General features: G+C 41.8%; 1 protein-coding gene across 1 annotated transcript; it reads left to right on the forward strand.

The window, feature by feature from the left end:
- Positions 1-5,000: 5,000 nt before the first annotated feature.
- On the forward strand, positions 5,001-12,692 carry LOC111981479 (WAS/WASL-interacting protein family member 2). Its single transcript, XM_024012756.2, has 8 exons — positions 5,001-5,289; positions 6,052-6,177; positions 7,129-7,261; positions 7,513-7,623; positions 8,367-9,041; positions 9,445-9,642; positions 10,052-10,153; positions 10,331-12,692. Exons 2-8 carry the CDS (start codon positions 6,112-6,114, stop codon positions 10,369-10,371), a joined length of 1,326 nt encoding a protein of 441 aa, XP_023868524.1. The 5' UTR covers positions 5,001-5,289; positions 6,052-6,111; the 3' UTR covers positions 10,372-12,692.
- The last annotated feature ends 2,912 nt before the right edge of the window (positions 12,693-15,604 follow it).

The following is a 15,604-nucleotide window of genomic DNA, read 5'->3' on the forward strand; positions in this document are numbered from 1 at the left end:
TTTAAGTGTTTCTAAAAATAAAATAAAAAAGGGAAAAATGAATGGTAAAAAAACGATTGGATCCATTTCCGTTTGACCGCTAGGTTTAATGGGTATTAAACTAATTGTACGCTGTACAGTAATATCACAGATAGATGAGACAGATATTTTCACCAGATGTATGTGAGACATCCGGTTGCCATTTCCTCTCACTACCAAATATGGTAGTGAGAGGAAGCCCGTTTGCCGGCAGTGGGAGAAGATTGAGCTCGATGGATTTTGGCCGACATTCTGCTAATTTTCTCATCAATGAAACATTTGATCTCCATACAGTTTTCTGTTTCCAAAACCAGAATCTATAACAAACAGAGTGAACTAAGTTTGGTAGACTTGACTTACCTAATTGTTTATAGAGATTACTTTGTTTAGGACGAGTGCACTAGATAGTGGGCGTTTTCCTAATGACCGTCATGCAAATTCAGTAGCGCACAAATGGTCTTCATCCTCTTCTTGGCGGTAGCTAGCTAGCTTGTCCCAAGTAGATATCTAGCTGGCTAGCTAATTCACAAAACAAAAAAACACGTACTTGGCTTAAATAGCTAGAAATTGATTTCTTTGCAAGTTTTCCCACTGCTAGTACTCCTTCTGTGAATCAACTTTTATCATGATAAGAAACATATGTCATCAATAAATACCTTGTTTACTGTAAAATGGAAGGGAAGAAAATCCCCTTTCCAGTTTCCAACAGACGTTGAAAGGTATGTAATAAATAATAAAGACGCATTTGGAGTAATTATTGCATGGTGAGGCACACGTCCGTGGTTGTGTAATCAGTAGAGTGCTGTATCCATGACTACCCATCGAATCAATCAAAGCAATGTTCACTGATAGATAAAACATGCTAGCTACCAGTAATGAAACAAATCTATAGCTGGTTTTAATACAACTAGCATGAGGCAGCATGGCTAGCTAACATTACTGTAGTTTACCAACGTGCCTAGCCATATTACATTCAAGGCCATCCCAGGTTATGCTGCACAATCAATAGAAGCCATCTGTGACACTGGGTCATTGCAAAATAATTTATTGAGTTGTAGAACACCATTAAGTACCTCTTAAATTATGGTTGATGTCTGTAAAACATTGTATAGGCAACTACTTATGTTATGTTACCCTATGATCAGATTAAGTAAGAATACCACAAAATATAGTCTACTATAATTATATGCATCTTCAGAAAATAGACAAAATTCAAAAGGTTGTACATTTATTAAATGCCTGTTAACATGGTGAAAAATATAGAACATATCAAAACCATGAAAGTAGAGCATTTGATCACATTATGCATGCATCCCTTCAATAGGATAATGGTACAGAAAAAACATACACCATGTGAAGCATTAGCGCAGAGCTTAAACACATCTATCAGCTTTAAGATGGCAGCAACAGAAAATGTTTCATAGGATAAAGTGTGTGTCTTTATTCTAAAGTACTGTCGAGAGTACATTAATTCATACAAACGCTGTTCGTCCGTGCTCATCCATGTTCTAGCGATTTCTAGCTCTTCGAGTAAACAAATAACTTACGTCCTGTTCTCTCAGATGCGCGGTCCTGAATGATTAGCTAGCTGAACTAGCTAGTTACTCTGCCAACTTTCTGACACGTGCAGAGTCGGATTTATTGCGCCACAGTTAACGTTAGCTGAGAAATATATAATAGTGTATATATCGAGCTAGCTACTATTCCTCTCTTCTTGCCCATGAGAAATTATAACATGTAACGTATTAAGAGAAGAGCAACGGGTTAGCTATTATTTACCTCACTCAATTATATTTTACCAATAGTCTCCAGTATTGATTCGCAAAATGACAACTGTTAACTAAGTTAGTCGTCATCTAGTTTCTTGTATGTGCGGAGCCCAGCTAATTTAACGTTATTGATTTAGCTAACGTTAACTGTTAACTAACTTAACGTTACCGTTACTGTTCCTCAGCATGTTTTAACGGAAAATAGCTAGCCAAACAGTTAACGCCCACTACAAAACGTTTTAATATCTAATTTGTATAACATGTATAACATTGAACTATATAATTGTAACTTACTTTTCTATCTTGGTGGCGTTATAACAGTCTCAACAACGAATAGTTACTTAAAGTTAGCTACATCAACTCAAGTGTTTTTGTAAGTTTTTAAAAGTTTTTTAAATTAACAAATATCAACAAACAAAAGAGGAATAGTCACATGCAAACAAGCATACATACAAAATATTTACATTGCCAGGAATCCTACAAGCAAATCATATTCATTAATAAAACAACTGCTTTTTCATTTTTCATTTTAGTTAAAGTAGTGCCATATTGTTTAAATTAATTTATAAAGTGAAAAAAAGAGTCAACGTGGATTCAGATAGAAGCCCAATCCTGTGGTTCATACCTGGGCATTTCCTCCCAAATATGTTCTCACTCGCCTATAGTAGGCAACCTAGACTTGCCAAAAGCCCTGAGTGATGCCAACTTTAATCTTTGGCATACTCTAGGACCTCAGGACCTTTTCAGACCTATTTCATCAGAAAACCACCACACTGAAATCCTTTCAAGAGCTTTGCAGTGAATTCAATGTGCCAAGATCCCATAAAAAAAAATATATCTTCAAATTAGACATGTCATTTCCTCATTTACTTCCAAGAGGAGGTTTAGAGCTCAGCTAAATGAAGTTGAAACCCTTCTGGTCACAGCAACAATCCATTAAAGGCAAAACCTCCTATATCTATAGACTCCTTTCTGAGAAAGGAGGCTCCTCCTTTACTCCTTTGAAAATAATCTGGGAAAAGGACTTGGGTCTGACTATCAGTGATGAGTTATGGGCGGAGGTTTGCGACAGGGTATACTGCTCCTCTACTAATGTAAAACTGAAAGTATCTAATTACACATTTTTGTACAAATGTTATTACACTCCAATGAGACTCCATAGAATGAAAACAGACATTTCTCCTAACTGTAAAAGATGTACCGCTGAAAGTGGAACCTATATGCATGTATTTTGGAGCTGTAGAGAGATTGCCAGATTTTGGCAATCTATACATACTGCTGCACAGAAAATACTAGATGTTAAGTTTGATATGACCCCGTGTATCTATCTTCTTAATGCCCAGCAGGACTTTGTTCTTGATCCTGACAGAGAAAATTTGCTTATGACCATTACATACTTTGCTAAGAAATGTATTRTTYTATTGTGGGCCTCTAATACYTCTCCTACATTTAAAATGTGGATTGACCAGATTGTTGACTTTCTCCCTCTTGAAAAGCTCACTTATGACCTCCGCAAGAGACAGCCCAAGTTTGATAGACTCTGGTCTCCACTACTCAACTATATTTCAAATTGGACAGAGTGAATCGGGTGATTAGGGAAATGAGCGGATACAGGTAGTGTTAGGTACTGTAAAAACGAAAAACGAATATTTGCTTGTCGTCTCAGCTAAGGCTGGAAATAGCTAATAAGAACCTTGAACTTTAAATTGAAAAAAAATAAAGTGAAAAAAGTTAGGTTTTGATTTAGACCATTTGCATTTGTAGATATGAAATGTACCTAATATTATTAGCAGTTAAATTAAATATACTACATCTTTATCAATGTCATAATTTCTGAAATAAATCATTATATCAAAACCATTAAATTGTACAACCGGTGCAATTTTTTTGTTGTAACAAAGTTCTGTATGTCAATCCCAAAAATTCTACTATAAATACAGGCAAAAAACAAATGCAAAATGGTCTTCTCCAATCCACAGAAATCACAATTATAGTCAATATTCAGCTTGAATCTTTCCAAAACATGTTTCACAGGATAAATTCTATGTAACATTTTAAGTTAAACTTAATTTACCTTGTTACTGATACAATATTTGTTAGCAATTTTCCCTGCTTTCCCCCACTGTATATCACCATAGATATTCGACCAAAAAAATCTGGCTGAGGGAATTGTAGTATCACAAACAATATTTCTAATCTGTTTACTACATTTATCTTTGATGTTAATATTGCCAATGAATATATTTTCATGTAAATCTATGTTACTTACATCAACCACAGAGGAATTTAAAAAAAAATACAACCCCCCTTGGAATCGCATAAAAAACAATTGCATATTCTTTCGGGGTTATTGGAATTCTTAACTTGTCAAGAAATTCCCCATATGAGAGTAGATATCCATCCTCATTCAATAACTGACCAACCAAAATAATTTTATTCTCAAACCAGTTACGAAAAAAATTGACTTATTTTTAAATCGTATGTCTTTGTTGTTCCATAGAAAGTATCTGTGAAGGGAAAAATTGTGTTTATATGCTAACATCCAAGCTAAAAGGGCCTGTTTATGGAATTTGGCCAATTTTACTGGGATTTTATCAACATCATAATTACATCGAAGCAAAAATCAAATGTTGAAGTCCCTCTTCTCCAAATCTCCAGTTCACTGTTATTTTTCACTGTCTTTTTTACTGTTGTTTTTATTTATTTACTTACCTATTGTTTAGATAATACATTTTTGCACTGTTGGTTAAAGCCTGTAAGTAAGCATTTCACTGTACCTGTTGTATTCGGCGCACGTGACAAATAAACTTTGATTTGATCGTCTGCATCTCATTTTGAACTTAATTTGAATATGATGACGATGTATTTTATTGACGCCACGAAGCCATCTGACTGACATCTGATAGACCAAATCAACGCGACTTTGAAAAACCCATCTCGACACTTGATCCCACCTACTCGGCTCATTTTCCTCCCATTGGAAACGACCGGATTTTTTTCCCGACAGGATGTGGTCTATCTTAGTAGAACATCTTTGGTAATATTGCTGTCGCTAATATTTATTATCACAACGGGTGATTGCATTGACAATTCACTTCCTGGAACCACTCGTTGGTGCCCTATTGTCCCCTCCCTGCTCTCCCCGCCCCGCAGATATTTCGCTTCTGCCCACCCCCCCCCCCTTCCCTCCGCGGGGCGGGGGCAATAGGTAGACCAGAGTGGCTCCGCTCCGAATAAATTAGGGAGTGAGGTGTCTCGCTTTCTTTACCATCTCTAGTACACTGCGGTGGCAGTGTACATTTTCCATCTGCACACTTCCATCTTCACTGCTTCAGCAAATCTGTGCTGCAAGTGAAGGGTGTGAGAGTGAATGCAGGAGTGAAATATCAATGGCCAGCTTGAAATTTATAATACACTTGAGATGAAGGAACTACCGAGAACGAAGAAACAAATATGAGTTAAAACGTCAAATATCAAACGAATGGGCTGCTAAGAAACTCAAGTAAGTGAAGCAATCTAGCTAGCCTAATTAAGCTAACTTGCAAGGGTTGCCAACTCTGGCAGGTTAACCCAGCTAGCTCGCTACAGATCCTGTACTTAGCTAATATGACAGCCATTAACACATTAGCCGAACATGATAGCCATGATGCGCTCGCGCCATGTATGTAATTTATATAGCTGAGATTCATAGCTAACGTTACGTTTAGTTAGGATGTATCGTAGCCATGCTTTATTACAAGATGCTAGCTAGTTGAGCTGTTGTGTATGGTGCTAGCTAGTTATCCTTTTGCAGCAGGGCCTCCGCGATGGCTTCAAGTTTGTATGCTAATTGGTTAACTAGCTAACCTTAGTTTGTCAGCTTGCTAATTTACATAACGTTAGTCAACTAATTGTTATGCTAACTATTGGCTAATCTGACCTAGCTACCGATGACCAGGTTTATTTGGAGATTTCACACTATTGGATTACTTAACGCTATCTACAGTCGGCTCATTTACATTCCACAGCAGCACTGACCAAACGTTAGATATCTGCTGGCTAGATAGGCCAACTTGCTAATGAAATGAAGACGTCATCAATAACAATGTCACATGAGCCCAGAAGGTTAACATTTATTAGATGGCTATCTAGCTACGTGGTTTAAAATATACCTCTACTTAGCTAACTGTGCTAGTTGACAAATTCATACTAGATAACATTATCAATGGATGAGACTGAAATGTCACTGGATGACTCTGAAACATGTTTTAATGCGTTATTGCAGGTGGTGACAGTTTGTATCTGAGAACCCAGGCCATCCACAAGACTTGTTCAGTGGGTCAAGATGCCGATTCCTCCCCCTCCCCCTCCACCCCCTGGAGGCCCCCCTCCACCCCCCACCTTCAGCCAGGTAAGAACTTATTGAAGCATGGAAGGTGTCACCTGGATGCAAAATGCTTCCTGTGCAACTAACTGTGTGGGTCTAAGAGAGAACTGTATCAAACAAACCTATGATAGGGACATATTTAATGGGTTTGAGCCATGATGAAGGCCTAGCTCCAGTGTAGTTCATATGAATTAGTTGTCCAACCAACTTGACAACTCATAGGTCCCTTTTTCAAAGGGATTTATATTCACTGGTGTTGTGTTGTGAATTTGTTTCACCTTGTGCGGAGAGCACTACTGAAATCTGAAAAAAGCTGTTCTCGTGGGCCCGTGATTGTGCGTGCTATCCTCTCCCTGCCAAGCCCAATCAGAGGATGTGTCTCAAATGGCACCCTATTTGCTTTTTATAGTGCACTGCTTTTGACCAGGGCCCATAGGACTCTGGTCAAAAGTAGTACACTATATAAGAATTAGGGTGCCATTTTGGGATGTACGCAGAGCCCTTCTGGTTTATTCAAGTGATTAGCGCTGCTCGCTCAAGTAATCATCCTCAACATCTAATTCACGCTAATTAATGACTTGATGCGAAAGATTCACGAAATAGAAAGTCCCCTATCAAGAACACGTTCTACCCGGCTAATTCCCTTGCACCAACTGTGACATGGCTTTTTGCAAGCCTGTCAGGCTATGTATAATCTCGGTTAGTTACGGGCAAGTCTATGGTCCAAATAACCCCCCCCCCCCCATCCCAAATTTGAAAGACGCCTGTGAAATCGTGATTTATCCAAAGCACCCGATCTAATGCTGCTCGTTATCTCACGCATCCCATTGTATCATAAAAGATCTACTGTACTGTTTATGTAGTCTGTCCACGAGAAAGGAGGTTATGTACTCGGTCTGTTCTCCGGTAGCATAAAGTGTGCTGTGGTGAGCTAACTAGAGGACACACTCTCTCTCTCTTCCCCTCCCTTCGCAGGCCAACACCACCCCACCCAAGCTCAATCGAGATGAGGCCAAAGGCAGAGGAGCCCTGCTCGGTGACATCCACAAAGGGGCCAAGCTGAAGAAGGTCGGCGTGGTCAATGACAGGAGCGCACCCATCTTAGAAAGTAAGGCCACAGCACCACTAAGGTTCACCCTGGTGTCTCAGATCTACTATTCTGGTAGTGTTTTACTGACTAATCTGATTGGATGGAAGTAAGAAGCACAGAACTGATGAGGCTAGGGTAGTGCATGGAGCACACTCACTGGGGGTCAAGGTTTATTTCGCAGGAGTGAAATGGGAGACCACGAGGGTTATTATACATGTAATAGGTTACTATTGTAATGTATGTAATTTAACCTTGTTTTCCCTGTCCAGAGCCTAAAGGAGGTGGTGGTAGTAATGGAGGTGTAGGCGGCTCGTCAGGGGCCATTCAGCCAATGGGAGGTATTTTCCAGGCAGGTGTGCCTAAATTACGACCAGTCGGAGGCAAGTATTTAATATCCTAACTGTTATGGTGTCATTTACAAAGATCTCCCAAAAAAATCTGGACCGCTGAAGGAGTGGTCCGTCAAACTTATATCGGGGGGAGGGTTTAGAACAGCAATTGAATTCCCTTCCATTATATTTATTGCTGGCAAGTTTGGGAGCGAGCTAGTTCGTCAAAGCACGATTGCAATAGGTGAAAAATGAGCACTGGTTTTTGACTGCGTAGGTAGGGCAGACTGTCAGGTTTCAGTGTTGTCATTGGACAGGGCTGTAATAGATTTACATTTACATTTACATTTAAGTCATTTAGCAGACGCTCTTATCCAGAGCGACTTACAAATTGGTGCATTCACCTTATGATATCCAGTGGAACAACCACTTTACAATAGTGCATCTAACTCTTTTAAGGGGGGGGGGGGKTTAGAAGGATTACTTTATCCTATCCTAGGTATAGATCTGACACAGGCACTGCTGAAGGAGATTTGCTGATTCACAATAATGAGTTCCCTAACCTGCACGTCTGCATTGGTCTTAGATGTCATCATAGGAAGGGCAGGGCCTTACCATCTGTCAGGGAGAAAATATTAGAAAATGGATTATGATGACTAAAATAACCTAATAATACACTACCGTTCTGTAGTAACTCTGCACTGAGACATGTCCTCATGTTTCTCTGTTCATGTATAAATTCATCTTCATATAAATTGCTGGTGACATGACGTGACTTTTTCTTTTTGGTGCAGATGGCTCGGTTGGCAGGTCAGCCCTGACACCTCCTGGCACGCGCCCCGCTGCTCCTCGTCCTCCTGTTCGCCAGGACAGCACAGAATGCTCAGCCCAGCAGGCCTCTCCCCCGGAGCACTCCCGATCCCAGAGGCCCTCCCTCCCCGACCTCTCCCGCCCACTCAGCGGAGGCAGCCCAAACAGTGGCATGAAGCACAGCTCCTCCGCCCCTCCACCTCCTCCCCCTTTTTCTCGCCGGGGCAATGCACCCCCTGCCCCAACTCAGAAGGCGCCACCACCTACCCCCTCCTACAACCGGGAGAAGCCCCTCCCTCCCACGCCAGGACAGAGGGGGACTTCCCCGGTGCCGGCCCGCAACAGCGCCCCTCTGCCTCCTTCTCCCAACAACAACCGCCGGCCCCCGACATCAGGGGGCTCCTCAGCATCGTCCTCTTCCTCCTCTCTGGGTCCACCTCCTCCCCCGTACCGCCAGCCAATGACCAACGGCCCCTCCAGCCCGGTTAACGAAGCCGCCCCGGAGCTACCTCAGAGACACAACTCCCTCAGCAAGAAGCTGTCGCCCGGACCTGGACACACTCCAACCCGGGGGCAAGCTCCACCCCCACCGCCCTCCCCCTCCCCGCCAGGTGGACGCCCACCCCCACCAGTCCGTGAGCCCCCCGGCAGAGGAGCAGGTATGTTCCTACTCGTGTGCTCTCCTTGTTCCTCTACCTGTAATGGAGCTGGGTTAGGGCCAGCTTTAATGCTTTCTACTGTTTGTGTTATGCGTAGTTCAGTTACATAATTCGGTCACATTCTCACTGCTGTGTCGCACTATATTTATATTTTAACCTCCATCTCCTCTTGTCAGTCACCTATCATAATGTGAGGCAAGCGAGGAGAGGAGATTTGTTTATTAGTGTAGAAATTAAATGAGTGTGGAAAAAGCTGTGGCAAGGTGTGGCACTACAGTCAGTATGGTGGCATGTCATGACAGGCCTACAGCGTTCCTGTCTTGCTGTTGTATTGTAATGACTGATGGTTAGCCAGTGTGGCTGCTCTATTAGTCCTTAATGACCGTACCGTTTGTCTGTACAGCTCCACCCCCGCCTGGGTCGACTCAACGAAACGGTAGTCGGGATGCCCCCCCTCCACCACCCCCCTACAGAGGTAGTCCCTCAGAGCCTCATAGCCGTGGCAAGCCCCCCCCTCCACCCTCCCGTACCCCTGCCGGACCCCCGCCCCCTCCCCCACCTATCCGCAATGGACACCCCTCCATTTCCCGCTCCTTCGTAGGTGAGTCGTCTTCCTCATGCTGCATCACCTGACCTCAAATTCGTTTTCCCTCTACATTAACAACCAACTCTCATTTTGTTAGTCAATCTACTTCGGAGTCTTTTGAAATGTATAAAATGTTGCAGTCCTAGTAAGTATTGAATCTGTAAAAGTGAAGGGAAAACTATACATTTGAGTTGGGTAAAGGGTGAACTGGCTGTATTTTATTTGTCATATAATACATGTTGTATTGGCTCCTTCGGATGGATGACTTTGAATTGGATCAGTACAAAAGAGAGGATTGAACTACCATCTCTTCCCTACAGTTCTTTCCGTCCTCTCCTCCCTCTTGCCCTTCGTTGACCTTCAATGGCCTTGACCACCAACCCTGACCTGAAACTGTCATCTTCCTAACCTTCTCTCCCTACAGATGACTTTGAGTCCAAGTATTCTTTCCACCCTCTGAATGACTTCCCTGCTCCAGAGGAGTACCGGCACTTCACCAAGATCTACCCCAGCAAAGCCAACAGAGGTGAGGGCTAACTTATCAGTGTGACACAATATGCCAATAAATAATATACACACATTTTACACACATTTTCTGGTGCAGAGTACAATTTCTTTTTACATGAAAGGAATAGCAATATTTTCCCATAGGCCTATAGTTTATTATAACTGCTTTTTATTGTTTTGATTGTGTCTTTGGCAGTGATGAGGGGAGCTCCTCCTGCACCGCCTGTGGGAAGGTGAACACTGTGAGACCACTTCACTTCTACTGTACAGGAGACAAGGGTTATACACGCACGCACACACACACACTACTTTCTCACATAGAACCTACAGCATATAACATATACCGACATGCTTCTCATTTGATAACATTCCATTTCACTTAAGCTCCATAACCATTCACTCACACGCTCGCCCTTGAGAATAGCCCAGGAATATTTGCTATGGCAGTCATGCTCCATTTTGAAGGTGGAGCTGGCAGCTTACTTATGCCATTCCCAGCCTGTGTCCGCGTGGGTGAACTTGCCCTGTTTTGTCAAAGGCATACTTACCCATTGATAGTGTTTCCAGGCTCGTGTGTGTGTGTGAATGGGGAACACTTTGACACTGGTATGAAAGACATCCACCCCCATACCACACAGACTGTTGCGATTTGTCAAAATGGGAGTAAAAAATGTCCTCCGCGTCATCGGAGTATGCACTGTGAGAGCCCACATCACCATGCGACGGGAGAACACCAGTGACTCTACAGCCTGGTTCTAAGTGTCTAAAGGTGATTGACTTTTTGGGACCACTGTACCCCTTGCTGATGTAGGGAACTGCTACTGTTTGAAAGTTCTCTCCGGTATACAGTTTGTGGAACAGAGACCTGGAGATGATGATATTGGAAAGGCATTATTAGATGAGAGATTCTCTCCAAAAGTGCCAACTGAGTCGGACCTGAACTGGGAACAGCACATACCCCCCCCCCCATCCTTTCTCCCTGCTGCAAGGCTGCCGTGGTTTCTCTTATGAATGGTGGAATGGACTGATCAAAGCAATAGTTTCATACGTTCTCTGTGATTGTTGGCAGTACCCAACACCTGTGACAGTGACGATCGTTGGTTTGTGAAAAAGTCTTCCTGTTTAGAATGATGATGCACATGTATGGGATCTTGCAGCAAGGAATCCCTCCCTCCCTCTCTACGCAGAAGAAAAGACTAACCAGATAGATGCATGTAGTCTTTCTTTTCAGTGTGTGTCTGTCTTGACAAAATGCGTGAGGGGTGAGCTTGTTGTCCTAAATGCACAGCAGAAGGTTTATTATGCCGTCTAACACTAGTCTGGGTCACTGAAACCATTTCACGACAACTAACTCATACCAACACTACAACCCTCACTAGTTCAATGACAGAGCCTTTCAAATGCATTGCATGCTACAGGATGCTGAACCAGTACATTGACACTAAAATACTCAACCTGAACCCAGGCAATGAGTCGGAAGCAATCCAAGAGTTTATTGTTCAAAATTGATAGAGAGAAATTATGTTGAGGGGTAAGTAAATGTATGCTTTCAAATACAAACCTTTTCCTAGAACTCGGCAGGATAAGGTTTGTTGATACCCACAATAGCCACGTGGTGGCAGTATTTTGTTTTTCCATAGGGAGACGTGGGACCTACAGTATATGCTTGTGATGCAGTACCCCTTCAATTTGTCTTTATTTAAAAAAATAAAAACATACAAAGTTGTATTATGGATTTGGCCAATGTTGAGCGAGAGGGCAGTACAGACCCGTATGTCTGTAACAATTTTGAGGTCTTCTGCTGAGGGTCGAATTGACAAACTAATGACCACTTCCGTGTTGTTCAACTCAATCCTAGTTGTCTACGTTCTGTCTTTGACAGAAAAAAATGTAATGTAGTCCTTACATTTCTTTGCTTAATGCACTTGTGACCACAAGACTGAAACAAATGCAGGTTGTTACACGGGGAGGTGAACCTTTAAGGCTGGTACCTGTGATTTCTGTTCCTATTGTTTATGTGTTGTGTGGGGTTAGTTTTGTTCCTTATTTTAAAACGGCCCTGCACCGTGACCGAACCCCCTTAAACTGTCACTCACTGTTTATTTCAACCCTTGCTGGTCTTTTGCCTTATTATTCGCTGTAAGAGTCAATTCAGGATTTGTAAAAAAATAAACTAATCTAAGTTTATACACCTCATATGGTAGTCATGGCTATTGTTCTACTTTTAATATGTATAAAGCTTGTAATATAGTGAATAAAACGGGGATAGGTAACGCCAGGCTTTTGTCAGAATCCAGTGACAAACTGTTAGTCTTCTGCCTTCTGTCCCCCTTTAGATATTCCCTCTCTGTGTCAGAGGGCCTGTGTGGCCATTCAACAGGAGCAGTATGTACTCACATTGAGAGAACCTCCTTGTTTGTGTCTTCTCATCCCCCATTTCATACTTTCATACTTAGCTTAATCCAGGCCCTGATTCCTTCTGTACATTTCACCCTTCTGCGTCAGACATGTTGTACCAATTCAATTAAAATATCAGTGATGGAAGAAAAAAAAGTATACTTTTCCTGTCTCTGTCCAGTTCATTGTCATCTGTTATTAGTGACGTTATGCAATAACTTGCCACAGGTTTTGGTTAAAGGGATAGTTCACCCACATTACATATTTATTTTATTTTAGGGGGTAGATAGATTGACTGGAGCTACAATGTCATTGTCTGCATCATAATTTTTTTTTTTTAAATCCCTTTGTTCCCCTAATTGGAGTAACTAAATGGGCAAAAACCCTTAGCTTATACACTATATACACAAGTATGTGGACACCCCTTCAAATGAGTGGATTTGGCTATTTCAGCTATACCTGTTGCTGACGGGTGTCTAAAATCGAACGCACAGCCATGCAATCTCCATAGACAAACATTGACAGTAAAATAACCTTACTGAAGAGCTCGGTGACTTTCAACGTGGCACAGTCATAGGATGCCACCTTTCCAACAAGTTAGTTTGTCAAATTTCTGCCATGCTGGAGCTGCCTCGGTCAACTGTAAGTGCTGTTTATTGTGAAGTGGGAACTTATATGAGCAACAACGGCTTACCTGCGAAGTGGTAGGCCACACAAGCTCACACAATGGGATCGCCGAGGGCTGAAGCACGTAAAAATAGTCTATACTCAGTTGCAACACTCACTACCGAGTTCCAAACTGGCTCGGGAAGCAATGTCAGCACAAGAACTGTCTGTCGGGAACTTCATGAAATGTGTTTCCATTGCTGAGCAGCCGCACACAAGCCTAAGATCACCATGCGCACTGCCAAGCGTCGGCTGGAGTGGTGTAAAGCTCGCCGCCAGTGGACTCTGGAGCAGTGGAAACGCGTTCTCTGGAGTAATGCATAGTGCCAACTAAAGTTTGGTGGAGGAATAATGGTCTGGGGCTGTTTTTCATGGATCGGGCTAGGCCCCTTAGTTCCAGTGAAGGGAAATCTTACCGCTGTGCTTCCAACTTTTTGTGGCCACAGTTTGGGGAAGGCCCTTTCCTGTTTCAGCATGACCATGTCCCCGTGCACAAAGCGAGGTCCATACAGAAATGGTTTGTCGAGATCGATGTGGCAGAACGTGGCTGGCCTGCACAGAGCCCTGACCTCAACCCCATTGAACACCTTTGGGATCAATTGGAACGTCTGTGAGCCAGGCCTAATCACCCAACATCAGTGCCCAAGTTCAGTAATGCTCTTGTGGCTGAATGGAAGCAAGTCCCCACCGCACTATTCCAACTTCTAATGGAAAGTCTTCCCAGAAGAGTGGAGGCTGTTATAGCAGCAAAGGAGGCCCAACTTCATATTAATGCCCATGATTTTGGAATGAGATGTTCAACGAGCTGGTGTCTACATACTTTTAGTCATGTAGTGTACATACTATATACAATTTACGGACACAATGTATTTTACAATAGTTATCTTGTTATTTTTAGTCCCACCCTTCAACCCCTCCCGGCTATCTCTTAACACCATCCAGTTTTGATTTCTATTTTCTATGTTTTTCAACTGTGCTGTGATGTTTCACAAAAGTTCTGAACCTTTCTCATTAGGTTCTACAGATTGTAAATTAAAGTTTTTTGGGGGCTAAAAGTATTATATTATTGATCGATTGACTATGACTTTTCAAATCACCCATCAGTGCTATTTGCAGTTACCTGTAGGTAAATGTTGCAATTCTTCAGTTATTCCTGTAACCTGCATCCAGAAACAAGCTACAACACCAAAACAGTAAATCTGCAGAGCTGGGATGGTTGTATTCCCTATATACAGTGCATTTGAAAGTATTCAGACCCCTTGACTTTTTCCACATTTTGTTAGGTTAAAGCCTTATTTTAAAATTGATTTACATTACAGCCTTACGATTTATTTAACAAAATGTGGAAAATGTCAAGTGGTCTGAATACTTTCCTAATGCACTGTATATAATATCCTATTGGTTGCAAAAATGTTGTATAATTTAAATTGAAAAATTCTAAGTTCTGAATCTTTTTGTGTATATGCTCATAAACCATGTGCCATGGAATCGGTACATCGAAAATCTCTTCCCAACTATTTTGCCATCTTTTTGACACAGTTGTCACTTTTTTGATCCTTACATTAAATTGGTCAACTTTTTATTTAGCACTTTCCTTTAATCAATTTTGGTCTTTAATGTCCCTTTCAGACATGTCCCTTTCTTTTTCCCAGTTCCACCTGCCTCTTCCATTTCTGCAATAATGCTGCAATGAATTAGTTGGTTGTAATTTTGGGTAGAGCAGACATTTCCATATATTTTTGTTAGCTGCATGTGTGACAACTCCATGCAATAAGTATATTTGAGTTTAGCCATAATGTTTTATTATTTGTTCTGTCTTTTCTCTTCGATTAAGCTGAAATTACAACCAACTTTCTACAGTTTAAAAAAAAAATAGTAATATTTTGGAGATAATTACATTTTCAAATAACTGAAAGTGAGAGGTTGTAATCTGAATAAAGGGAAAAAGGTCATTTCTTGAACAAGGGGTGAGACATTCTACTAATCTGTTAGAGAACCAGTTCAGATTTAAGTATAACTTTTGTATGACTGAAGCCTTTGGTGAGAGGTCTAATGCTTTAATATTTAATCATTTCTGCCCCCCGAACCATGCTGGTTAAGTGTACCTTGAATTCTAAATAAATCACAGACAGTGTCACCAGCAAAGCACACCCACACCACCTCCTCCATGCTTCACGGTGGGAACCACAGATTTCGGAGATCATCCGTTCACCTACTCTGCATCTCACAGACACGGCGGTTGGAACCAAAAATCTCAAATTTGGACTTATCAGACCAAAGGACAGATTTCCACCGGTCTAATGTCCATTGTTTGTGTTTCTTGGCCCAAGCAAGTCTCTTCTTATTGGTGTCCTTTAATAGTGGTTTCTTTGCAGCAATTCAACCATGAAGGCCTGATTCACGCAGT

This window comes from Salvelinus sp. IW2-2015, linkage group LG20 (genome assembly GCF_002910315.2).
Source record: "Salvelinus sp. IW2-2015 linkage group LG20, ASM291031v2, whole genome shotgun sequence".
NCBI classification, from domain to species: Eukaryota; Metazoa; Chordata; class Actinopteri; order Salmoniformes; family Salmonidae; genus Salvelinus; species Salvelinus sp. IW2-2015.